Source organism: Oncorhynchus keta, chromosome 27 (genome assembly GCF_023373465.1).
Source record: "Oncorhynchus keta strain PuntledgeMale-10-30-2019 chromosome 27, Oket_V2, whole genome shotgun sequence".
Taxonomy (NCBI): domain Eukaryota; kingdom Metazoa; phylum Chordata; class Actinopteri; order Salmoniformes; family Salmonidae; genus Oncorhynchus; species Oncorhynchus keta.
The window spans coordinates 40,666,950-40,694,100 of record NC_068447.1 but is presented as its reverse complement, the minus strand read 5'-3'; the positions used below and the strand labels follow the sequence as shown (position 1 = coordinate 40,694,100).

At 39.6% G+C, this 27,151-nt stretch overlaps 2 protein-coding genes across 7 annotated transcripts in view; both read left to right on the top strand.

The window, feature by feature from the left end:
* Nucleotides 1–18,749, top strand: part of LOC118360044 (hepatocyte nuclear factor 4-alpha-like) — a 29,476-nt gene extending 10,727 nt beyond the window's left edge. The window contains exons 2-12 of one of the 4 annotated variants that reach the window (XM_052482429.1): nucleotides 9,560–9,686; nucleotides 10,560–10,688; nucleotides 12,150–12,324; nucleotides 12,569–12,693; nucleotides 13,340–13,446; nucleotides 13,758–13,913; nucleotides 15,257–15,344; nucleotides 15,521–15,673; nucleotides 15,871–16,107; nucleotides 16,348–16,470; nucleotides 16,956–18,749. In XM_052482429.1, the coding sequence (XP_052338389.1) occupies nucleotides 10,601–10,688; nucleotides 12,150–12,324; nucleotides 12,569–12,693; nucleotides 13,340–13,446; nucleotides 13,758–13,913; nucleotides 15,257–15,344; nucleotides 15,521–15,673; nucleotides 15,871–16,107; nucleotides 16,348–16,470; nucleotides 16,956–17,098 (1,395 nt within the window). In that variant the 5' untranslated portion in view covers nucleotides 9,560–9,686; nucleotides 10,560–10,600 and the 3' untranslated portion in view covers nucleotides 17,099–18,749. The remainder of the gene's footprint in view (nucleotides 1–9,559; nucleotides 9,687–10,559; nucleotides 10,689–12,149; nucleotides 12,325–12,568; nucleotides 12,694–13,339; nucleotides 13,447–13,757; nucleotides 13,914–15,256; nucleotides 15,345–15,520; nucleotides 15,674–15,870; nucleotides 16,108–16,347; nucleotides 16,471–16,955) is intronic. The other 3 variants (XM_035739096.2, XM_052482430.1, XM_035739097.2) reach the window with 3 other exon arrangements.
* A 587-nt stretch (nucleotides 18,750–19,336) lies between these two features.
* LOC118360043 (alpha-tocopherol transfer protein-like) lies at nucleotides 19,337–24,978 on the top strand. 3 transcript variants are annotated; one of them, XM_035739093.2, is made up of 6 exons: nucleotides 19,337–19,438; nucleotides 20,013–20,301; nucleotides 20,574–20,755; nucleotides 21,351–21,544; nucleotides 21,712–21,822; nucleotides 22,364–24,978. In XM_035739093.2, exons 2-6 carry the CDS (start codon nucleotides 20,021–20,023, stop codon nucleotides 22,646–22,648), a joined length of 1,053 nt encoding a protein of 350 aa, XP_035594986.1. In that variant the 5' UTR covers nucleotides 19,337–19,438; nucleotides 20,013–20,020; the 3' UTR covers nucleotides 22,649–24,978. The 3 variants fall into 3 exon arrangements, with proteins under 3 accessions (XP_035594986.1, XP_035594984.1, XP_035594985.1); XM_035739091.2 differs by lacking the exon at nucleotides 19,337–19,438 and adding an exon at nucleotides 19,445–19,649; XM_035739092.2 differs by lacking the exon at nucleotides 19,337–19,438 and adding an exon at nucleotides 19,445–19,718.
* Nucleotides 24,979–27,151: the final 2,173 nt, after the last annotated feature.

Below are 27,151 nucleotides of genomic sequence, written 5' to 3'. Positions count from 1 at the left end.
ATTACACTCCAATCAAATCTCATTGTGCCAGGCATTATAAGATTACCTACCCCTACCCCCACCCCCCACACACACACACACACACACACACACACACACACACACACACACACACACACACACACACACACACACACACACACACACACACACACACTTTTCAAAAAAGTTTTCAAAAAAGTTTTCTTTCCTTGTCAGGACATGTGGGTGAATTGTTCGGACACTGGGGTCCTGATATGGTAGAAAAACAAGTACACACACACGCACGCGCACGTACACACACACACTGGGTAAGTGGCTTAGCTTATGGCCCTACATCCCCACCGGCTACAGCCCCATAGCTTCCGTCCCTCACAAACAAACTCCCACACACACTCTTCTTTCACCCTCACTCTGCTCGTGTAGGGCCGGGCAGGGCCTGGGTGAGCACTGTAGTGTGCTCCCAGTGAGAGGGGAGAGGGAGGCTGATTGGTCTACGGTCTCGTCACTGGGCCTGGTCACTGTCAGGGCTCAGCTATCCACAGTCAGGAGGATGTATGGAGAGAAGCATGGAACACTACATGGTCACCTCACCACTCCAGGTACAGTCAGGAACACATGTAACAGACAAGTATTCTGTAGTTCTAGAACTGTTGTGCTATGACTGTAGTACTGTAGCACTATAACTTTCCGACTACAACCGCTCAACAGATATTGACCATATGACCTGTTACACATACTTGTACATAGCTGATGGCTACAGAGAGAGGAATTTAATCAGTGTGTACGGTAGATTAACTCCAACACACAACAAGCAACTTGGCTGTTTGTTTACGTTTCAAACCATGGGACTGTGTTCCAAGAGCAGCCGAAGTAAAGCTGAGGACGGATTGCTCACAGAACGAAGATTCGTATCGTTCGTTAGTTGAATTAACACATTCTGACTTGATCATTTTTGCTGTGTATGAAAATGGACACATTATGATAGGTCAGTAGTTATTGATGTGGTGATACCATATTGGTCATGTAAAAGGTAAAGTTATACAGTGTATTATTGTTGTTGTGTATCATTTTACCTTCTATGTTGAGATTATTCATAAAAAATTGGGAAAACTGCCAATTAACTAATTTGCTTCTTGGGCAACTATCGCCTACAAAAATAATGGGATACTGAATCCTTTGTCCACAAGGTGGCACTGCAACCCAGTGATTCCATTTTCTATTATACAGGTCAGTCTGTGACATCTACTTCATCATTAGGCCTACATTAGGCCTTCTCATCACTAGGCCTCCTTTTTCAACTCCCAATAGAGTTGAACTGTTCATCAAGCTCAGTCAGTAGAATATAGGTGAAAGGGTGATGAACTGTCATAATGGGGCCAATTAGTTTGTTTGAATGTTGAGTTTATGAAAGAGGCACCCAATGTCAGTTGCTGTCTTAGCTTCTGATGCTACTTAGGTATTTGTTCATTTTAAAACAATTCTTGTGAAGATGAAGGATAAGATTGAAATCCTTCTCTTATAGTATCTTGTGTTTTCTTCCTGATCATGAGGTCAAATGACTATTGATTGGTTGATGACAGAAGAAAGAACCTATTACAGCAGACAGAGATAACCGGTCACGGCAGCCATGTGCTGACAGATAGGATTGGGCTAGGAAGAGGCAAAATGAATTCTCAGCAAAACAGTGGTTAATGATTAAAGGGCTTTATCAAGACACTGCAATTGATTTACGCGGAGCATCGCGCTAAATGTTTATTGATGCAATTGTTTACTTATTTAGTGTACAGACATGGGGCTACTTGAGTTTTCCTCTCGCATGGGGGAAAAAAACAACTAGTGGTGGATGTGTAAGAATATATTCCAATGGTGGTCTGTTTTAGTTTCGAAGGTTTTGCGTGTAGACGGTAGTCTACATTTTACATGTCAAATCCTTGACTGTTGAAAGTTATCTACAAACAGAGTGAAGGAGTTTTATAACTTCACCTTTTTTTAATGTTTTATTTTGTAGAGAATCTTGCTTTAACAAATGATTTATGATTACCTAGTGGAAGTCTAAACCTTACTTTTACAATAATATGAGTCTCTTGTATTGTTTAGAGATTTCCAGTGACAAACAAATAGGATTTCTCTGTGGTAAATTGGAGTGTGGGACTGTGAGCAAGGAATACTCTTCCTCAATTTCTAGCTCATTTGAAGCTCTATTTGCAAATGTGTTTATTTCCCAATGCTATTGGGGTTATGGGGGCTGAGCAAAATTAGATCCTGGTAGTTTATCATTACCCTAAGAACAAACAGGCATGGGTCAGGACTATGACAACTTTTCAGTTGTTTCAGATAACTATTTGAACAATCTCAGTTGTTTTTCGTATGAAGATGTATGCATTTTCACTTTTTCTTGCTGTTTCCTCCTCTGTACTTGAATTAATGATAAAGCTCTGGGCCAAATTATACACGTTCAAATCTCTGAAGTTGACCAATGGTGCCACAATCATAACTCTCTGTGGTTCTCTGCTCCAACCTGATGTGGCAGACTAAAAGCTGTCTAAAAACAAAGGCACATTGAAAAGAGTAACATGTTCTTACTGTAGGCCTCTGGGAGTCTACTACCACTGCAAGTTTGAGCTTCAGTGTTGCTCAAGGAATTTGCACAAAATTGTTTTGAGTAAAAACAATATATTTCACCTCAGCATATCTGGAAAAATGAAATGTTTCTTTTCTGATGTACGTTTTAACAAACAAGTCACAAGAGGAATTAGTGTTGGTCAGTGCTAGCTAAAACAGAGGGGAGGAGAATCAAGTCAACATTGTCACCTTCACTTGTAAACACAACATTTCAATTGTATCATCAACACTAAAGCAACCAATAAAACACCAAATATAAGAATAATTTCAACCAATGTCAACATGAAGACATGCAGTCAACTATGTTCCAACAGTACAGACACAGTGATAATCCCACTGGTCAACCGAAGGGGCTTGTAGTTGCACAAGATGTGTGATTTGCAGATAGTTATCATCTGTTGACAAGGTCTTCGCCTGCCATGACACTACTACTACTCACATGGTATCTCCTACATCTAACAGACAGAGGCAGCGCAGGCTCAACACTGGCCTAAAATGTGCTGCTACGAGCACATTGCCTCCTTGTTCTCGCTTCCACTCTTCTTATCAATATCTACAGCACTGTATGGTACACACATCAAAAACACTTACATTTTCCCTGCGCTTGAAGCTCTCCTAAAAATAATATGTTCCCATATAGAGTATATTCCAAATATCATTGACTCTTGGTTTCCCCCGGCTGTTACCTCCAGTTATTTGTTTTTTATCCTCACTAGCTCTTTCCATTGGGATCGGACGTGTGGAATGAAAAAGAGTCATTCAGTGGAAGGTACAAATAGGCAGTGGTTAACAAATGGAGTTTGGTCAGTGGTCGGACTATTCAGATTCCTATTCAGAAGACAGACAGGACTTTGTTCACAAACTGGAGTTTGAAGTTAGCTTCAAAGGGGAGAATTACACTGGTGTTACATCAGGTCTCTCCGGCAGTCAGTCCTTTGACTTTTAGCCCCCGGGCTGTTTGGGCGACTGATTATAAGACTGAGCGACTGATTATAAGACTGACAGGACAAGACTTCCATACACACGTCATAGACAGATGAACATGGCTACTTCATATGCATGTGACGAGGACTGCCTGTGTCAAAAGGGAGCGTGAGGGAACACGTTATGTCATGTTAACCCTTCATAACATTTAAAAAAAAAAAATGGAATAACCTCATTGAAAAAAAATGCCTGTGTGTTTCACAGGAATAAATGACTTGTCTAGAAGAAATTTCACTTTGAGCGTTTATATGGACTTCATGTTACGGCTAAAGATCTAGTCTCCTGACTTTTGTGTTAGGGTCGTTGCCGGGTGCAGGTTAAAACAGGTTAAAGTGAACTGGTTAAATCAGCAGGCTTCTCTGATTACTCTGTGATAAGATACTCACAGGAGGCTCCTTCGGCTGCTCTATGATAACCTCTGCCCATCCCATCGTTGCCATTTCTGTGGCGTGGGAATGTACGGCATACAGGTTAACAGGAACTAATGTTAAACATACGACATCATATAATAGCACTCTCTATATTTGAAAAAGCATGACAGATCATATAGTTACTGAGATGATAAATGATCATTGGCGATTATATTTAGCGTACTATGACATGGAATCGTGTTAGCAGCATGTGAATGACATGAAAATGACATTTCCAGAACTCCCACATTTAGTTAAAAATCTCCCATTTGCACAACATGAGATAAATGATCATTAGTAAAATACTGAAAGTTACTAAAACGTAGACAAGTTATGTCAGTTTAAGGTGAGGATCCAAAAAGTAGCAATCAGTATCTTTCTATACCCGAAGAGTCTGTCACTGCCTGAGTGTGAATAAGAAAACCTTAACCTTGCAGATTACACTTTATAGAGCAGTATATGACTGTTCTTGGACGAGTTCACAGAAAATTTAGATAGGAGCTGGTGATAATAAAGACATTTAATGGCTGAGGAGATAAGATTTATCCTAAGTGACTCATTCCCCTCATTCCGTCACACAGATTTCCCTCTCGCTACCTTCTGGTTCTTCACGATCATTACTGCCGTGGTGATTGAGCAAATATGGCCACTTGAGGGGCGTTCTAACAGTATTTTGCCTGTGGCCCAAATGGCACCCTATTCCCCTGTGCACTACTTTTGACTAGAGCTCTATGGGCCTTGGCCAAGAGTAGTGCACTGTATAGGGAATAGAGTGCTGTTTGGGAACTCAGACGAAGTGCTTCATGATCATTGCTGCCGTGGTGCTCAAGCAAACATGAACAAATATGGGCACTTGAGGGGTGTTCCACTAGAAATCAAATCAAATCAAATTTTATTTGTCACATACACATGGTTAGCAGATGTTAATGCGAGTGTAGCGAAATGCTAGAGTCTGTGTCTACCAAAGATGTGGAGAAGTAATCAATTGTAATGACCTCTGTTCAGACTTACTTGTATGATATACACCTAGTAGCTCTGGCGAGGCCCTAGATTAGTCGCATGTTCTATTTGACCACCTCGTGTCATCCGTTGATAAAACAATTTGTGGCAGGCTACACATCTTCCTATCTCAAGCTCAAAGAAGTGTGAAGATTCTTCAGTGACATTTTCTTTGTGATTCTAAATCAGTGTTCATCCATCTGACCGGTTGTAGTGGACAATCAGCCGGATCACTGTGACCGACTTAACCACAGGAATGTTTTGATTCGGGAGGAGATTTTATTTGCTGAATCCTATATATGCTCTGGGTGGGAAGTTATCAACTTCACCAGTCTGCGTTTTACGGCTCTGAGGTCTCGGCGAACCCAAGATCATTGACCTATCGCTTTGTACTGGCACCTTCCTTCTTCAAATACAACACTGCTGTTTACCATGTCACATTTACTTACACAGTGGGGCCAGCTTATTTGCGTATTCTGCAACATTTCATTTTTCTAAAAATCAGTTGCTTTATATAAGTGTTGACTGTATTAGACCTTTAAAGATGATGTCGTCTTATGAACTTATGATACACTTTCGAGTATTATAATACTTTTCTCGCAGCGCATTCTGTTCTCAAATTCTTGTTAAGCCACTTTAGTTTGGTAAATCCTGCTGAAAGCTTTCTAATACGGTGCTTGCTTTCCCCAAAATGAACCCGTTATGGCTTGAGACTCGTATCCCAATCCCAATGTGGTCCTAAAAACATAGGGTCCTACCAAATCAAATCAAATGTTATTGGTCACATACACATGTTCAGCAGATGTTATTGCGGGTGTAGCGAAATGTTTGTGTTGCAAGCTCCAAAAGTGCAGTAATATCTAACAATACACAAAACTCTAAAAAGTAAAATAGTGGAATTAAGAAATATACAAATATTAGGAGTCCGGAGTATAATATCCACGTATTCTTCAGATATACTATATATTCTATCCACATACTGTCCATAATTTGAATACATCCCATCACACACATACAGTGCATTCAGAAAGTATTCAGACCCTTTGACTTTTTACACATTTTGTTATGCTACAGCCTGATTAAAAAATGTATTAAATAATCATTTTTACTCATCAATCTACACACAATACCCCATAATGACAAAGCAAAAACAGGTTTTCTGGAAATGCTTGCAAATGTATTAAATATAAAAACAAAAATACATTATTTACGTACAATACCAGTCAAAAGTTTGGGCACACCTATTCATTCCAGGGTTTTTCTTTAGTTTTATTATTTTCTACATTGTAGAATAATAGTGAAGACATCAAAACAATGAAATAACACATATGGAATCATGTAGTAACCAAAAAAGTATTAAACAAATCAAAATTGAGATTCTTCAAAGTAGCCACCCTTTGCCTTGATGAAAGCTTTTCACACTCTTGGGATTCTCTCAACCTACTCAAAATGAGTAGGTGTGTCCAAACCTTTGACTGATACTGTGAGTATTCAGACCCTTTGCTATGAGCCTTGAAATTGAGCTCAGGTGCATCCTGTTTCCATTGACAATTCTTGAGATGTTTCCACAACTTGATTGGAGTCCACCTGTGGTAAATTTAATTGATTAGACATGATTTGGAAAGGCACACAACTGTCCATACACGTTCTCACAGTTGATAGTGCATGTCAGAGCAAAAAGCAAGCTATGAGTTCGAAGGAATTGTCCGTAGAGCTCCGAGACAGGATTGTATCGAGGCACAGATCTGGGGAAGGGTACCAAAAAAATGTCTGCTGCATTGAAGGTCCCCAAGAACACAGTGGCTTCCATAATTTTTAAATGGAAGAAGTTTGGAACCACCAAGACTCTTCCTAGAGCTGATCACCCTGCCAAACTCAGCAATCAGGGGGAGAAGGGCCTTTGTCAGGGAGGTGATCAAGAACCCATGATCACTCTGACAGAGCTCCAGAGCTCCCCTGTGGCAATGGGAAACCTTCCAGAAGGACAACCATCTCTGCAGCACTTCACAAATCAGGCCTTTATGGTAGAGTGGCCAGACCAAAGCCACTCCTCAGAAAAGGCACATGACAGCCCGCTTGGAGTTTGCCAAGAGGCACCTAAAGGACTCTCAGACCATGAGAAACAAGATTCTCTGGTCTGATGAAACCAAGACTGAACTCTTTGGCCTGAATGCCAAGTGTTACGTCTGGAGGAAACCTGGCACCATCCCTACGGTGAAGCATGGTGGTGGCAGCATCATGTTGTGGTGGTTTTTCAGCGGCAGGGACAGGGAGACTAGTCAGGATCGAGGGAAAGATGAATGGAGCAAAGTACAGAGAGATCCTTGATAAAAAACCTGCTCCAGAGTGCTCAGGACCTCAGACTGGGGTGACGATTCACCTTCCAACAGGACAACAACCCTAAGCACACAGCCAAGACAACGCAGGCGTGGCTTCGGGACAAGTCTCTGAATGTCCTTGAGTGGCCCAGCTAGAGGCCAGAGGTGAACCCGATCGAACATCTCTGAAGAGACCTGAAAATAGCGGTGCAGAGACACTCCCCGTCCAACCTGACAGAGCTTGAGAGGATCCGCAGAGAAGAATTGGAGAAACTCACCAAATACAGGTGTGCCAAGCTTGTAGCGTCATACCCAAGAAGACTTGAGGCTGTAATCGCTGCCAAAGGTGCTTCAACAATGTACTGAGTAAAGGGTCTGAATACTTATGTAAATGTGTTATTTCAGTTTCTTTATTTAGAATACATTTTACATTTTTTATAAAAACCTGTTTTTGCTTTTTCATTATGGGGTATTGTGTGTAGATTGATGAGCGGAAAGAATAATTTAATCTATTTTTGAATTAGGCTGTAACATAACAAAATGTGGAAAAAGTCAAGGGGTATGAATACTTTCCAAATGCACTGTATATATATATGTACGTGTGTGTGTGTGTGTGATGGGATGGGATGTGAAGACATTATGGACAATATGTGGATAGAATATGTAGTATATCTGAAGAATACGTGGATAGAATACTATATGTACAGCAATAGTTGAATAGGATGGCCTTGACTAGAATACAGTATATACAAATGAAATGGTTACAACAGTATGTAAGTGACCAGTGTTCTATTATTAAAGTGACCAGAGTTCCAAGTCTATGTACATAGGCAGCAGCCTCTAAGGTGCAGGGTTGAGTAACCGGGTGGTAGCCGGCTAGTGACCGTGACTGAAGTTCAGGGCAGGGTACTGGGCGGATGCCGGATAGTGGTGACAAACCAATGACATTAGTGACCAAACAGCGCTCTAAAAAGCATAACATTTGACACTAAGTTTCTTAGAACAAAAAAAGTTTCGGAAGAGTTGGGTCACACTACTTTGTTATGTGCGTACAGAATTTTGTGAAACAATTAACTCTTTTACATAAAGGCAACAAAATAAAATCCAGCAATAGTTATTTATCTGGTTTAATATGCAAGAATGAAGTGAAATTTACCAGAGACATATTACATGTGGACGTACAGTGCCAGTCAAAAGTTTGGACATACCAACTCATTCAAGGGGTTTTCTTTATTTTTTAAAACTATTTTCTACATTGTAGAATAAAAAAGTGTTAAACAAATCAAAATATATTTGAGATTTGAGATTCTTCAAAGTAGACACACTGCCTTGATGACAGCTTTGCACACTCTTGGCAATCTCTCATCCAGCTTCATGAGGCACCTGGAATGCATTTCAGTTAACAGGTGTGATTGTTAAAAGTTAATTTGTGAAATGTCTTTCCTTCTTAATGCGTTTGAGCCAATCAGTTGTGTTGTGACAAGGTAGGGGTGGTATACAGAAGAAGGTATTTGGTAAAAGACCAAGTTCATATCATGGAAAGAACAGCTCAAATAAGCTAATAGAAACAACAGTCCATCATTACTTTAAGACATGAAGGTCAGTCAATACGGAAAAGTTCAAGAACTTTGAACGTTTCTTCGAGTGCAGTTGCAAAAACCATCAAGCACTATGATGAAAATGTCTCATGAGGAACGACACAGGAAAGGAAAAATCAGAGTTACCTCTGCTGCAGAGGATAAGTTCATTAGAGTTACCAGCCTCCGAAATTGCAGCCCAAATAAATGCTTCACAGAGTTCAAGTAACAGACACATCTCAACATCAACTGTTCAGAGGACACTGCGTGAATCAGGCCTCCATGGTCAAATTGCTGCAAAGAAACTTCTACTAAAGGACACCAATAATAATAAGAGACTTGCTTGGGCCAAGAAACACGAGCAATGGACTTTAGACCGGTGGAAATCTGTCCTTTGGTCTGATGAGTCCAAACTTGAGATTTTTGGTTCCAACCGCTGTGTCTTTGTGAGATGCAGAGTTGGTGAACGGATGATCTCTGCATGTGTGGTCCCAACGTGAAGCATGGAGGAGGTGTGATGGTGTTGAGGTTTTTGGTTGGTGACACTGTTGGTGATTTATTTAGAATTCAAGGCACACTTAACCAACATGGCTACCACAGCATTCTGCAGTGATATGCCATCCCATCTGGTTTGTGCTTAGTGGGACTATCATTTGTTTTTCAACAGGACAATGACCCAACACACCCAACACTCCAAGCTGTGTAAGGACTATTTGACCAAGAAGGAGAGTGATGGAGTGCTGCATCAGATGACCTGGTCTCCACAATCCACTGACCTCTACCCAATTGAGATGGTTTGGGATGACTTTAGTTACTACATGATTGCATATGTGTTATTTCATAGTTTTGATTTCTTCACTATTGTTCTACAATGTAGAAAATAGGTCTGTAGGTCTGAATCCAGACTGTAGGCCGAGTCGTCCTCATGATGCAGTACTTCCAGTTGAGCTGCACCTCTCTTCACTTTGAGTATAGATTTGATTAAAACATCTAGCTAAAAGGCAAAATAATCTGTATGCTCTCAGACTGCAATAAGAATTCATATGAAAAGATGCTCTTTGGTGCCCTGATGAAGGAGTTGGCTAAGAGTGCTTTGGCCTAAAATTTGAGCTTCCAATTCTTTGGTCAAAGACATTTAGTTATCTGATGGTTTTAAATGGCAGGAAACAACAAGAGGTGATTTCAAGCAAGTAAAGCACAATGATTTGGCTGAGATTCAACATTCATTTTATGTCTCTCATGATATAATTGTTGATCCATTACTGACAGCAATGTGGAAAGAGAAAGAGGGAAAGAGAGATAGAGCGAGAGAAAGAGAGAGAGAGATGCGGAAAAGAGTGAGAGATCCAATTTATGTTTGAGAGAAAAACAACCATGATTCTCCAATAGAGAAGGAGTCTAGTTAAACATCAACCAGACTTCCACCCCACCCCTCCTGGGAGCCTGGGAGGAAGCTCCTCCTGTCAGTCTGACCCAGGCTTCTCATGGCCTCCTCCTCCAGAGCTCTGGAGGAGAGACTGTCCCCATAGCATAGGGGTATCTCTTTTTACTTTTAGGAGGAGGAGCCTGGCCAAATAATCGGGTGGGCAGGGGGGGTGGGGGGGTGGGGGGGAGTGAGGAGGGAAGGCACTTAGCTTCATGGACAAGTCTTTTTGATCAACTTTCAGGTAGCTGAGAGGGAATTTGTTTGTCCAAAGCACTGGTAGACATGGACATGGCAGACTATAGTGACGCCCTGGACCCAGCCTACACCACATTGGAATTTGAAAACATGCAAGTGCTCTCCATGGGCACAGGTGAGTCAGAGTCATACGTTGCCTGGTTGAACTTTTGAGACTTTTGGCTACTAAACATTTGGACAAAGGGTTTAAGTTGATGTCATCAAAAGTAGCTGTCATTTGTCCAATCTTGTATTGGATGCAAAAGGATGAGAATGTGCTTTTCTGATAATATGATCACCTTTTGTTGCAATAGTAAAACATTCAGGGGTTTTGCACAATACACCCAATGCATCTGGATGATTTGGTGGTGAAACAACTGTTTGGTAGAGAATGACCTTATCCTGTTGTAACTTGTAGACTGTATATTTGACCTAAAATATAGTTACAACGAATAGATATTCATTATATGATTCATGTTCCCACGCATTTCAAGGTCCATACAATAAGAAAAAGCATTTCTCAGAGTTCTTTGACAGCATGATAGCTTTTTTGAAAGTGAAACATTGGCCTTTCTAGTCTCCCATGACATTCGGCTGTGAACTTGATTCTGAAATTAAGGAAGAAGAAAGGAAGAAAAGGCAATGACCCTTGAAAGACAATCGAATTGCATGGCCAATATCATCTTTGTTATTCCTTACTCATTGTACTGGCTTATACACATAAATATTCAAATTTTTAATGATACGTAAACAGCATACAGTACATGGTATTTAGTTTATTTCAACAATAAATGTTTTTACTAGTATAATTACAGTTTTCCTACACAGGTATAACTGTGAGTAACTCAATGTAAAGTGTTGGCAGAAACCTTCCATACTGTATGATCGATTGAACCAGTCATCTCATTGATGACTTTGAGGGAGGGTGAGACTGCCTGTCTCCACTGATTGCCTTTCCAGAGGTAATCAAGCCTGGATCAGTTACTGTTTACCTTGACTGGGATTTCAGCTACTACTCAGATAGACAGTAAATACTACTGTAATAGACCGTAGCCTGATGATAGTCCTATTAGCCCATTTGATTAACAAGCAATGACACTGATCATAATGCAATCATTTGATGCCGGTTGTTCTCACCTTTTAAATTAAACTAATCAAAGTATCTGCTTGCTTTGAAAATATGTTAAGTTAATGACTGAATATAATATTCTGTCATTATATTGACCAATTACTGAGAGAGAGCTAAGAGTCGAACATGACTTTTTCACATTCTGCTAAAAATAACAAATATTTCAGCATCACATAACATTTCCTTTCTAACTCTTTTCAACTAGTCACTCCACACCATCCATCCCTATACTAACAGGCTAACTTCCAAAAAGTTCCAAGCTGTGAATGATTTCATTCAGTCATCAAAAATGTCTAGTAACTACTTATCCCACTGCACACATACATATCCTCTTCCCTAAGTCAAACATTGATGACCCAAAGACCTCCTGACCCGAAGAGGAAGACTGGATTGATATAGCACTTTTCCACAGCTCAAAATGCTTTACATAGTCTAGCACCCACAATATCGCTCTGTCTGTTGTTTCAGACTCCTCGCCGGCTGAGAGTGCCAACATGAACACAGCCAATCACCTCGGTGTGGTCGCCCTGTGTGCCATATGTGGGGACAGGGCCACGGGAAAGCACTACGGGGCCTCCAGCTGTGACGGCTGCAAAGGTTTTTTCCGCCGGAGTGTTCGCAAAAACCACATGTACTCATGCAGGTGAGGATCAGGCTTATAGTACATTATACGCAAGGGCAAACAACAGAGCCACCGTATTCCGGTCCATTTTGCAAGAATAATGACAAAGTTGCAATTGCTGATTTATGCCTCTAGAGCCAGAGATAACAACGAAAGAATGACTAAAACAGACGGTTGCAATAATGACGCTGGCATATTCAACAACAGCGCTCTCTCTACTGCAACACAATTAATCTAAAGCGTTCTTTCTAACTTCCTTCTCCAGGTTCAACAGACAGTGCATTGTGGACAAAGACAAAAGGAATCAATGCAGATACTGTCGATTGAAGAAATGCTTTCGAGCTGGCATGAAAAAAGAAGGTATACAATTCATTCAACTTCATTCAAATGGTAATTTACAAGAGTGAAAGAGTGACAAAATGATTGAGATGATTGAGGCCTATGTGGTCATATTGTGGTAGTACGTATTATGCTCAGTCTCTACTTTTTGTACAAGAACGTGATGAAACTAGCAGTTATTATTTCAAAATCTCTGATAAAGGATATCCTAGAACTAGAACGTCCCATTTTTATCAGCCAGTCCCTATCGTAGCATTGTAGAGCCAAGCAGAGCCATTGGGACTGAGGTATGAGGTATGTTGCAAGAGCCAGGAGACCAGCACTTTGTTAATGTTGACTCCATGATGCACTAAAGTCTATGACCAGCTTATGCTGAGCAAACAGTTCTGTGGGGGAATTATAGCCACACATACTGATAAACACATCAACCTTGGGAGACTTTTGTCTCCCTCGAAAGTCAATGCTAATATGAGTCAATGACAATATCCCCATAATAATTGTTAATGAGTGTCAGATAATGTTGTATGCACCGTTTATTATGAAAAGAATGGCACATTTGAGTTGTATGACTTTGAAGGTTTGTCAAGTTGAGTCAGAATGACAGTATGGGGAGTGCTTTGACTGAACAGTTTCTGGTGAATAATAGACAATCAAGGATCTATTCTCTCCTGATAGCTATGGTTTGTTTGTTTCTCAGCTGTACAGAACGAAAGAGACAGAATCAGCACCAGAAGATCTAGCTATGAAGACAGCAGTTTACCATCTATCAATGCACTCATCCAGGCAGATGTACTCTCAAGACAGGTAAGGCCCATGGATATGGCTATTTCAATCGAAATCATTGTAAGCATTTTAAAGTAATTTTAAATTGCCCCAGAATGGGTTAAAAAAAATTGTATTGAAAGGAATGGAATTGAATTTATTTTGGTTAAATAAGTGGTGTTGATAACTTGTCTATGAATAGGTACACACATGTATTTATTGTGTGTGTGTGTGTGTGTGTGTGTGTGTGTGTGTGTGTGTGTGTGTGTGTGTGTGTGTGTGTGTGTGTGTGTGTGTGTGTGTGTGTGTGTGTGTGTGTGTGTGTGTGTGTGTGTGTGTGTGTGTGTGTGTAGATATCCTCACCTGGGCCCATACTGAATGGTGACATCAGGACGAAAAAGATAGCGACCATCACAGATGTGTGTGAATCAATGAAACAGCAGCTGCTGGTGCTGGTAGAATGGGCCAAGTACATCCCTGCCTTCTGTGATCTGCCTCTGGATGACCAGGTAAGACATTGCACTAGACTTTACAGTGTCTAGTGGACTGGACTAAACTAGGTTGGACTAAACCATACTACTCTTATTCTGGGGTATTGCACTTTATGGGCCATTTTGTCTTGGACTAAAAAACCTGCAATATAGGGCAGGAAACCAGTCTGATAGATAATTCAAGTATTTTATTAAACTTATATTTAACCAGGCAAGTCAATTAAGCACAACAGTTATATTTACAATGGAGGCTTAGCAAGAAGCAAAAGGCCTCCTGTGGGGACGGGGGCTGGGATTTAAAAAAAAATTATGTTGGAGTATTATTGTCATTCCTAAAAAGAACAACTTAAAGCTATGTGTCCAGGGAATATACATCTCTCCAATCAGCATTTTTGAGGAGGGAGTGCTGCTGCTGTTTTTAAAGACCTCTGAATTCAAAGAAGGGGTTAATGTATTTGAATCACCAGTTAGAATATGATGAGCTGGTTTGAAAGTTCTATCCGTGCTCAGAACCATTCCAGAATCATTAACACTGTGATGACCAGGGCTTGGTAACTGATTTGCTGAAATTGAATTAGTGAGGGATCCAACAGGTGTATCTTCACACACTTACTTGACTCTGGTCAGCTCTTCAGTGACCTAAAAGGTGGTGGGAAAGATTCCTTGTTTAATGGTTAGGTATAAGTGGCATAAGAGGTATAATATTTCCAGGGTTGGGTAGGTTACTTTCTAAATGTAATCCTTTACATGTACTAGTTATGTGTCCAAAATTGTAATCAGCAACGTCATCTGATTACTTTTAGTTACTTTTGATTACTTTCCCCTTAAGAGGCATTAGAAGAAGACAAAAATGATCCATCAAACTGTGAAAATATTCTTCCTAAACATAATTACAGGGCTCTTCTGTATGACTCCCTGCTGGTAATGGTTCAATAAAAAATCTCAAATAAATCAAATGCATTTGGTGTGTCTTCATAGTGGACTCGCTCAGGTGGAACAAACTAAAACATTTTTCAATGCTGAATTCAATGTAATTGAGAAAACATAATGTATTTTTTTCGACAAACATCCTTTCTGAATTTAAAAGTAATCCAAGAAGTAATCTAGTTTTTAAAAAGTATTTGTCATCTGATTACAATATTTTTGCTGGTAACAATTGATTACAGTAAGCTATTTTGTAATCAGATGACATGTAATAAGTTACTCCCCAACCCTGAATATTTCCCATGTCTTATCAAATACATGGTTTCATAGAAAAGACAGTTAACATGGAGACTAGCATGTATGCTGGTAAGAGGTGTTTTGCTGCAAGACAGTTTCAAGGTTAAAGCTAATAATGAAATGACTTTACTTTGTTTCAGGTGGCATTGCTACGAGCTCATGCTGGAGAGCATCTTCTGCTTGGAGTTGCAAAGAGGTCTATGTTGTACAAGGACCTCCTGCTATTAGGTAAAGTCAAGATAACATCTTAGCTACAGTACATCACATATGTCATATAACAGACTAGTTATAATTGTCAGAATAGTTTATGATAGCAATAATATGATACTTGTTTGGGGGGGGGGGTCCTCAAACACAGAGTGATCCTACCCTACAAGACAGTTATTGTTTTCTGTTCTTTATAGGAAATGACCACATTATTCCCCGGAACTGCCCCGAGTTGGAAGTGATCCGGGTCGCAGTTAGGATTCTGGACGAGCTAGTGCTGTCCTTCCAGGAGCACCAGATAGACGACAATGAATATGCTTGTTTGAAAGCCATTGTTTTCTTCGATCCAGGTACTACATGAAACACAACATCACTTTTAAAATAAACAGACTATCCTTCGAGGACAGTAACTTTTGTGTTTAAAAATAAAAATAATTTTACCCGTGAGTAATAAAACTATTGACTAGAAATGGTTGTTCTACGAGCAATATGACCAGGCAGTGAGTGACCAAGCTATTGACCAAACACCTACTCTCTCCTGCTCCAGATGCCAAAGGTCTGAGTGACCCCAGTAAGATCAAGCGGATGCGTTACCAGATTCAGGTCAGCCTAGAGGACTACATCAACGACCGGCAGTATGACTCCCGGGGGCGCTTTGGAGAACTGCTCCTGCTGCTGCCCACACTACAGAGCATCACCTGGCAGATGATCGAACAGATACAGTTTGTCAAGCTATTTGGGATGGCCAAGATTGACAACCTGCTCCAAGAGATGCTCTTAGGAGGTTAGCCGTCTTGATATTGTTACTGAGAAACAACCATTCTAAATCTATGGCCAAAAGTAATGCCAAAAGAATTGAGTACAAACTAGTTTCCAGGAGTTCTATTGTCTAAAGAAGTGTACACTCTTCAATAGGATAACATGCTAGTTAGTTATCATACTGTACTACCAATGGACAATGTCACAGTGAATGAGGAAACTAACTTGTTTGTGTGATTTTTGCATGTTTTGTGGTTTCCCTCAGGTTCTGCTAACGAGACAACTCACACACCTCACTCTCTGCATCCACATCTGGTTCAGGAACACCTCAGCAACAATGTCATTGTGGCCAGCAACATGGCTACTCCCATCCATAACGTCCAAATCTGTGAGTATCAATAACCACATATGCCCGACTTTAAATGTCCAACTCTGAGGGCAGGTTCCCCAAAAACAGATTAAGCCTAGTCCTGGATTCAAAAGCACTGAAAGTTGAGTCTGGGACACCGACCACAAAATGTACCTAAAAATGCCTGTGATTCTCAACCAACGATGGGCTCAGTGGCATCAATCCACTCCCATTTGCAACAGTCAGGTAGTTGGAAGGACAAACAAGCTTGGCAGAATAATCCACTAAATTCTTCAGAGAGACTAATCAGGCTTACTTTGTCAAAGAAAACGTCTGTTATTTTTTTCTTAACATTTTTAATGCCCTCAGAAATTTCACAAAAGTGCTTATTCCTTGTATGGAAAAAAAAAGAAGTTTTAATAATGTCATGCCACAAGGTAAATATGCTGCTTTGCTGTGTACCTAACTGACTGCGTAGTTCAGTGCTATTCCTCCACTAACTGATTCTTTCTGGTTTGTTGCAGCCACTCCTGAAACTCCAATTCCCTCTCCTCCCACAGCCTCCAGTTCAGAACACTATAAGATGGCTCAAGGGGTTATAGCCACCGTGCCCAAGCAAACTAGCTCTGTCCCGCAGCCAACCATCACCAAACAAGAAGCCATCTAACACAGAACTGGACCCCACAAACCCCCTCCAACAAAACATTCACAATTTCATAATCTTCGCTAGTATCTCTTATTTCTTTATACATACTCAGTATATAGATGATAAACAATTCATATGTGAGAAACACTTATTCTCAACAAATCTCAGGAGTGTACTGTACAGTTGGGATGCATTAGTCAACTGACCCCCACCAGAGGTACATAAGCCCAATAATATTATTACATGTACAATGTAGTATCAAGCAGACAGATGAGAAATGACATTGTCATGTTTTTAAATAATGTAATAATGTGACAGACATAGCTATATAATAGGTAGTCAATTGGTTCAGAATTATTATTATTTTTTACTTTTTCAAGTTCTATTCAACTTGCCGTATGACAGTTTTGTGTTTCATTGAAACATGTCCCTGTCTAATATGGTTTAATATGTCCCTGTCTATATGTTCTAAAAAAATCGCTATTTAGTTCTGTAGTAACGTGCTTAAATGTTTGAATTAAAACAGCTCAGTCCATTTAATGCTGTATACTTTCTGTGGAGCCACCTCATAAAAGCTTAAAGACAATCACAGGTTGAGGAACTCACAATGTTTTCCCATTTGAAATAAATGCATAGCATTGGTGTTTAGATGTAACAAAATATTTGCAGTTTTACTGTAAAGACCATGTTAGTGTATTTTGTTTGACTATAGAATCCTTTTGTGTCATGGTATTATAACTACTAAATTACAGAATAAACTGTGCCTTTCATTCAATACTGCCTTACACTGGAAAGATGGGCAATATGGTTCACCTTACAATGTGAAGATGAATAAAATGTCAATGTTTATTTTTAAATCACTTTGCACTGCCCCTTATTTAAATTACACAATACAAGTACTTAATGGAACCTTTATTTATATGGTATGAGACCAATACCATCTCAATTAAAAATGTAGAAGGCATAGCCTATCCACTGTTAATAAACCCTGATTTTATGTCAGAAGGAAAAATATAATTTGCTACATTATTTCAGAGGTCTCCTCCTGTCACCCTATATCTATCACACATTTGTCTGGCAAAGTCAATATTGTACAACAAGTTAAGTGAATGAGAAAACTAGATGATTTGTTATCTTCATTTTACTGTTCTTAGTTATTAGTAAGCTATGGTATTGAAGATAGCCTACAATCCTCAAGATGTGTATTTCTCAATTATTATTAGCATGGTATTATGATATGGATAATGGTCAATGACCATAATGATGTTCAATGTTTCTTTATCGAGGACGGGTTAACCCTGGCTAAAGAATTAAAGTGACATTTCAAAACCAGCTTGAATTGATTGTCGGCTGTTTTAGTCTCTGACGAATGAAAAGCCGTGGCCTACGTGGCAGTGCATGGTCAGGATAAATAGTACACGGGGAGTTTCTTCAGGCTGATAACATGTCATAAAGTAATTGCAGATAGCTGTGAAATAAAGCTTCTCATAGATTATTTTTCTACTTGAGTAAGCTAAAGAAAAAGTCAGTAATATCTTCATCGATAGGTTCAAGACAAGGCATTTACATGTTTGTGTTTGTTGGTGCACCCATTTCTTCCAGGCTCTATTGGTAATAGGCCAACATCGAGTTTTGTTTAACAAGTGTAGTGAAATAAAATATTTTACCAGTTCATTGCGGTCCAGTGTGTGGAGTAGTGTTGTCTTACAGGCATGTTTAGGAGCGTGTAGCAGCGACAGTGCAATATAAAAAGCTATTGTCTATTTAGAATTTCTATGACCTGTCAATTGAAGCCAAAATGGGACAACTGTAACGCAAGCGTTCAATCCAATTTGCCCAGTCTCTAGGCCTATCAACCAACGTTTGTGGTGCAATTGCGCCATCTATCGGATCCAATGACCGCAGAAAACCTGCCCATTATCAGGTGCATATCACGCGCATGGACTTTACTTCACATTATAGAAGGCCTAGGTTAACCATTTTATTCTGATGATGATTAAATATAAAGTGTGTATCATACATTTATTTAAATTTCCTCTGTATAAATATGTATCCGAATAAAAAAACTAAAGCCAACACAATTCATAATAGCCTATTTAGGGGGTGATGTATAATTTTGATGATGATTTGTTTTTACAATGTACTATAGCAAGTACTGAATGACGCAGCTCATCACATGCTTCAGAGTAACCAAAGAGAGAAAGAATCTCGCGCCACCCGGAACTCGCCGCGGATTGCGCCAGAAAGAAGGTCGTCACAAGTTATTACAGCCACAAAGTTGTAAACCCCGCCCATTTCTACAATTTACCTTCTCAAAATGTGATTTTAAACCTTACCCTAACAGTAACCACACCGATAACGGTATGCCTAACCCTGACCTTAAGTTAAGACCAAAATGCAAATTTTGTTTTAATTCATTTTTACGATACAGCCTATTTTGTCTGTGGCTGTGGTAACTAGTGGAAACCCAGAAATGTTGGTTTGTTGTGGGCATCTTCTGTTTTGATTTACTAAGCATTCGTCTGGAGGACACTTTTGACTCTGAAAATACAAAAAAAACATCGTCATACTGGTTGGTATTCAGAATCCGCAGTGGCTTGCAAGCACATCTTCTCGAGTGCAGCGCGGTCAAAAGCAGAATGTATGGGAAATACAGGATAGTGTTTACAATACAGTGTTTTCAAGATATTGTCGTGACATTTATGTTGTTTAGGCCACTGCTGTAGGCTAGACTAGAGAATACACACAATTTTGTGGCTACCGTGTATGACTAATTGCTGATAACAACCTTAGAGATGTCCTGTGGTAATTGTGGTATTTCTCATGTGGTTCTACTGTCTTGTAAATGCTCTCCAGTCCAGGTTTTCTTGTACCACGAATATTTCTGCTGTGTTGTTTTATCCAGACATGTATTTAGTATTTGTTTATATTTTAGTGGCCAAAATGATGTCTGAGGAAAGTGCACCTATGAGGCACATTGATCTTGGGTCTCCTCCTGCTCTGGAACCACCAGCGGCTGGTTACAGGTTCCCCGGCCCTCCGCCACCCATCTACTCCTGCACTCTGACCCCTGAGCTGGTAGCCAAAGCCCGGGAGGAGCTACAGGAGAAGCCCGAGTGGAGGCTGAGAGACGTGCAGGCCCTTAGGGACATGGTGCTGAAGGAGCAGCCTAACCTCCGGACCAGGCTGGACGATGCCTTCCTCCTGCGCTTCCTACGGGCCAGGTATGTCATGATGTATTACAGTACCTAGCCACAATTCTCTGGGTAACTGTCCCTAAGCGTCTCAGAGTAGGAGTTCTGATCTAGGATCAGGCCCCCGGTCCATATAATTATGTAATTATGATTTGAAAGTCAAAACTGATCCTAGATCAGCACTCATACTCTAATACTGTTTATGAATATGAGCCCTGGTTTCTTCTTATTGAAGATGTTCTATATTGAAGCTAACATAATGGTGTCCTGTCACCTGTCCCATGTCCTTGTCCAACCACCAGGAAGTTTGACTATGACCGTGCCATGCAGCTTCTCCTTAACTACCATACCAGTCGGCGGGCCTGGCCTGAGGTCTTCCAGGACCTGAAACCTTCCACTATCAAACATGTGTTAGACCTGGGCTTCCTCACTGTCCTGCCCCATCCAGACCCTAATGGACGCTACATCCTCTGTCTCAGACCTGGTCAGTGTGTTAGCTCGCACTATCTAATGTCCAAGAAGGGCTCTAAATTTTTTTTTCATCTTTATTTGGTAACACTTCATATGGACATACTCATCGTAGAAGAATAGAATCTCATTTTATTTAATCCATAGGGGATGGAAATGGATCATTTACAATGCCCTATGGGCTATGTATAATGAAACAATAAGGCACAGGGTGGTGTGGTATATGGCCAATATACCACAGCTAAGGGCTGTTCTTAGGCACGACGCAAAGCGGAGTGGCTGTATACCACAAACCCCCGAGGTGCCTTATTCCTATTATAAACTGGTTACCAATGTAATTAGTAGTAAAAATAAATGTTTTGTAATACCATTGATATCCTGTCTGATATATGACGGCTGTCAGCCCATCAGCATTCAGGGCTCGAACAACCCAGTTTATAATACACTATAATGCATGACATAGGAGCTAATAGCTGCTCATAAACATATACAGCAAAAACAAAAATTGGAATCTTGAAAACATGTCTGCCAATAGCCTTGATATAACAGATTAAAATTGTCCTATGCTTGACCTTCTTTGGTGTTACTAAATACAAATGATTTTACAACAGGAAAATGGAAAGCAAATGATTATCCATTTGAGGACAACATCCGGGCAATTTACCTGACTCTGGAGAAGCTGATTCAGCCAGAGGAGACTCAGGTTAATGGGATCGTCATTTTAGCAGACTACACTGGGGTGGGCTTGTCTCAGGCATCCAATCCGGGCCCATTCCTGGCCAAGAAGGTTGTCAGCATCCTTCAGGTAACCTTATTACTGTTCTGATATTATCACCCATAACAACAAGATCAAAGTACACTCAAATAAGATCTCAAATATTTATCTTATCAAACACCCTTAAGGAAGATACTCTTGGCTTGTGTATTTTGTAAATAATATAAATAGATTTGAATTTCAATGTTGCATTTCAGGATAGCTTCCCAATAAGAATCAAGGCTGTTAACATCATAAATGAGCCCCGGATTTTCAAAGGGATCTTTGCAATAATTAAGCCTTTTTTGAAGGAGAAGATGGCAGAGAGGGTGAGTCTTATCTTCCTTTTTTCTGTACACAGTAGCCTTTTGAATTTTGATCACCGCATTCAGATTTAATTTAATAAAATCACATTTTATTTGTCACATGTGCTGAATACAACAGGTGTAAACCTTACCGTGAAATGCTTACTTCAAGCCCTTAACCATCATTGCAGTTTTAAGAAAATAGAGTTAATGAAATATTTACTAAATAAACTAAAGTAAAAAATTAAATACAAATTAAAAAGTAACACAACAAAAGACAATAACAAGGCTATATACAGGGGTTATACCCTGATGAAGACAGCATGTCTGTCGAAACGTTGGACATAACATTTTTTGCATCTAAGCTCCTAGAGTGTGATGCTCTCCTTTATTTTATTTTTATATACAGGGGTTAACAGTGATATGATTTGAAGTGAATTCAAATGTATTAAAAGCCATGATGAATTAACTTAATCAAATGAACATGAGTACTTGAAGTACTGTATGCTCCTTTGTGATTCTATGACACATCAGCCTAACATAATTCCCTTTATTTTTCATACAGTACGTTCTCCATGGGTCAGACCTGCACTCTCTGCACCGCAACATCCCTCGATCCGTCCTGCCAGAGGAGTATGGTGGGGTAGCCGGCCACCTCGACATGTCAGCCTGGTCGAAGACATTACTGGACTCCGAGGAGGAGTTTATAGTGGAGTTCTGCCAGCCAGATCCTCTAGAGGGCGTAGTTCTCCCAAACTCCATGCTGTATGAAGGGCAGCAGCCTGGTGGTGCTGCCCAGGATGATGACACCTTCAGGGGTCTACGCTCTCAGCTCTACTACTGTTACTGATACTGACCATCACCTCTATCTCGTTTAACTACTGTGAGGACATTAGCCTGGTCCCAGATGTGTTTGTGCTGTCTTACCAATGCCTATAGTCTTTTATGTGACAATGGCCATAGGAGTTGGTTAAACAGCACAACTATATCTGGGACTAGGCTATGAGAACACTACTGTTTCTTTTGAAACATTTATCTATGTTTTATCATGGTCCCATGGGGCAAGTTTTCAATGTTATTTAGTAGAAATCACTACAGGAGGAGCTAAATAGTCGTCTGGGCCCATATTCAAAAAGCGTCTCAGAGTAGGTGTGCTGATATAGGATTGGTTTTTACCTTTGAGATCATAATTAATACAATATATGGACATGGGAGACGCTTTACGAGTTCAGGGCCTGCTACATGGCCAAGCATAAGGCAGCTTCAGGTTCTGGCAAAGAGGCTTAATAGGAGCTGCCTATCGGTTTCAAACCATTTCCAGTGTTACATTTATTTCCTATAGAGGAAGACGATCAACTGTGCCCATTTAAAATGCCACTCACTTCCGCTTTCTCCTTAATTTCTCAGAATACATGTACTGAGGCTGTTCCTGTTAGACTTCCTCTGCATGGTTATATTCAAACACCATGTTGTAGCCTTACCGGATCCATACTTTGCCTTAATCTATTTTCGATAATGATAGATGTGCAAGGGGTTATGAATGGGATTTAATTTGTAACCATGCAAGGTTGCCACTTTTATCCAAAGCAACTTACAGTGCAATGAGTGGATAGCCTACAATTTTAGCATGTGTATGTGATCCCTGCAGGAATTGAAACCAGTGATGAACTTGCGGTGGTGTCACCCTCTTACTAACTGAGCCACTCAAGACCTGTAATGTCTGAGTTACTGAGAGCCCTAGCCTACAGTATGACATGTGCATTCGTTCTTATTAAGACACATTTTACTAGTCCTGATCATTTAATACAGCCTGGCTTCAAGGACGTAACATAGTAAACATAAATCTGTGACACTAGAATTACAGTAGTATGATATGTTACATTTGGTATGGTTACATAAGACAGAAGGTTACTTAAGCCAAAAACTAAAGTGGGGAGGATGGGTGGGCGTATAACGCAAACGTCTAGCAACCCAAAGGTTACGTGTATCGAACCACATCACAGACAATTTTAGCAACTTTGCAACTACTTAGCATGTTAGATAGCTAACCATTCCCCTAAATTTAACCCTAACCTCTAGCCTAGCTAACGTTAGCCACAAAAAAATTGGAATTCGTAACATATCATACGTATCGCCAACTTGTAAGACATTGCACGAATTGCAATTTGTAACATATAAGAAATGGATTGTGGACATCCACAAATTAATACATACCATACATATTTTGTAATTGTTTTTATTTAACTAGGCAAGTCAGTTAAGAATAAATTCTTATTTTACAATGACGACCAAACCGCCGCCCTATGGGACTCACGATCACGGCCGGTTGTGATACAGCCTAGGATCGAACCAGGGTCTGTAGTGACACCTCTAGCACTGAGATGCAGTGCCTTAGACCGCTGCACCACTTGGGAGCCAATATATTAAATGGGGGGAGACAGATTTGTGTTTACTATCTTACATCTACCCCTGAGTCCAGGTTGGTTTTTTCTCGTTCATCTTGATTTGATTTCACCCACTAGCATTGTAGATAGTGGATAGTTCAAAAATAGTAACTACAATATTACATATTAACGTCAACATAGCTGACATTTATCTACATGAAACAGCCTAGTTAATGCATTGTTCTAGATAAGTTTGAATCCACAGACAGATCATTATTTTCATATTTACAGACAGATACCTGCTTTATGTTTTCTTTGCATTATACCAATAGTGACAACACTTCAGGCTGGTTTCCTGCACACAGATTAAGCCTAGTCCTAGACTAAAAAGGATGTTCAATGGAAATTCTCCATTAGTACAGAACTAGGCCTAATCTGTGATTTGAAAACTAGCCCATAATGTTTTGTTTTAATTGCAAACCCAGGGTACAGAAGCCAGTTCTATAGGGGACCCCATCCAGCAACACTGGAGCTATATGTCAGTTTTTGCCAAATATTTTATTATTACCACAGGTCATTTAGAGATTAGGTTATATTGCCACCAAGAATGTGCAAAGCTGTCATCAAGGCAAAGGGTGGCTACTTTGAAGAATCTCAAATATAAAATATATTTTGTTTTGTTTAACAATTTTTGGTTACTACATGATTCCATATGTGTTATTTAATTGTTTTGATGTCTTCACTATTATTCTACAATGTAGAAAATAGTACGAATAAAGGAAAACCCTTAAATGTGTAGGTGTGTCCAAACTTTTGACTGGTACTGGATATATATATATATATATATATAGGCATATTATTCATTATTTTATGAAAGGCCAAAGTATTTTTAAAATATTTTATTTTGTCATTGTTACATTGCACAATTTTATATTGTAATTAGATAAAACATTTATTTTTCTAAGCATGTCTGCAATGCAATGCAGATGTCCTCCCTCAGAGAGTAAACATATATTGTAGAGTAAACATATATTGATCAAAAGATTAATAAACTAATTTCAAATGCAGATGTTATGTATTCTGCAAAACCCTTACATGTCCATTAGGCCTAGAGGAAGGTTGGCACATAGAGATCTTAGGGCAGTGTTCCCCAACTAGCGGCCCACAGGACGAATTTGGCCCAAGGGGGATTTTATTTGGCCCCCCAAGTTTTCTGAGCAAAAATAGTGTTTATTTTATTGTTGGACATAAAAGACTAAAAACACCAGCAAATCGGCTCCAAGTGATTTTAATTTTGGGAATCGGTTCCGAAGTATTCCCACACATAATATGTGATCATATACAAACGTAAGCAAGGTCTAAAATGATTATGTTTTAGTCAAATGTTATATATGCTTGGGCTTCCTGCGGTCAATTTGCAGTCCAGAAATGATTTGTAATGATGTTCTGGCCAAGTAAAAATGGTCCTGGAAATTAATTTAGTTGATGATCCATGTCCTAGGGTATGCATATGAAGACTAGAACATGGACCGGTCTTCCAAATGCATATTAAAACCTCTACGGGATCGGTGTCCCCACGTGGGACGGTTGAGCTAACATAGGCTAATGTGATTAGCATGAGGTTGTAAGTAACAAGAAAATTTCCCAGGACATAGACATATCTGATATGGGCAGAAAGCTTAAAGTCTTGTTAATCTAACTGCACTGCCCAGTTAACAGTATCTATTACAGTGAAAGAATACCATGCTATTGTTTGAGGAGAGTGCACAGTTATGAACTTGAAAATGTATTAATAAACCAATTAGGCACATTTGGGCAGTCTTGATACAACATTTTGAACAGAAATGCACATACACTGCTGCCATCTAATGGCCAAAAGCTAAATTGTGCATAACCTGGAAAAGTACATTATGGCCCTTCTCTCATCAAAGATGATGCAAAAACAAAAATAGTATTTTCTTCATATTATCTTTAACCAGATCTAATGTGTTATATTCTCTTACATTAGCTTCACATTTCCACAAACTTCAATTTTTTTCATTTCAAATGGCATCAAGAATGTGCATACCCTTGCTTCAGGTCCTTAGCTACATGCAGTTAGATTTGGGTATGTCATTTTTGGCAAAAAAAGGGTCAGATCCTTAATTAAGGCTAAATTCATCATTAGAATCTCCATAGTCCCCTCATTAATAAATTGCTGAGATGGTTCCCAAAACCATTATTAACATTGCACTTGAAATGTTCATAATCTAATGAAAACCGAGATGACTGTGTTAAAATATCAACAGTAGACTATAGGCATATTTCAATCATATTGAAATACATTGCATTTTGAATTGACTTCTATTTTAAGTTTCTCATTTTAATGTCAGGTGCACAAGTAGGACACACTGAAATGTCTTTCTTTCTACTTGAAGGCTACTGTCTGTCACTTGTCTCAATAGATTTATTGATGTGTAGCCTAACGTGCGCAATGATGTGCCAAATTGGTAATTTAGTGCATTTGTATTGGGTAAGCATTAGAATAAGACACCTCAATATTTGTAGCTGTAGGTGGTAATATCTCTAGGAGCTAATCCATCGTAAGTATTGTGAAATAATTGTAATGTTAAGGTAAGATCTGAATGGAGAACGCTGATCCGAGAGCAGTAGTCCCTTTCTTTCGATCATATCAGTAGGGTAACTTGGGGGAAACTGTTCCCCTTAAATTAAAACTTCTTAAGGATCGGTGTCCCGTCAACAGGACAGTTGTAAATCATGCAGCATGTTATTTCAAGATCACAGAATTTAGAGAAACAATACATTTCAGTAAGCTGAACGCTTAAATACTTGTTAATATAACTGCACTATTCAATTTACAGTAGCTATTACTGTGAAAAAAATGCCATGTTATTGTTTGAAGAGAGCTCCTAACAACAAAACAGTTTTTCACTGCGATAGGTTTGATAAATTCACCTCTGAAGGTGAAA

Coding starts and splice junctions, on each gene's coding strand:
- LOC118360043 (XM_035739093.2), top strand. CDS start 20,021: ATGATGTCTGAGGAAAGTGCACCTATGAGGCACATTGATCTTGGGTCT. Junction 21,545..21,711: donor AGGTTGTCAGCATCCTTCAG/GTAACCTTATTA, acceptor GTTGCATTTCAG/GATAGCTTCCCAATAAGAAT. Junction 21,823..22,363: donor AGGAGAAGATGGCAGAGAGG/GTGAGTCTTATC, acceptor TTTTTCATACAG/TACGTTCTCCATGGGTCAGA.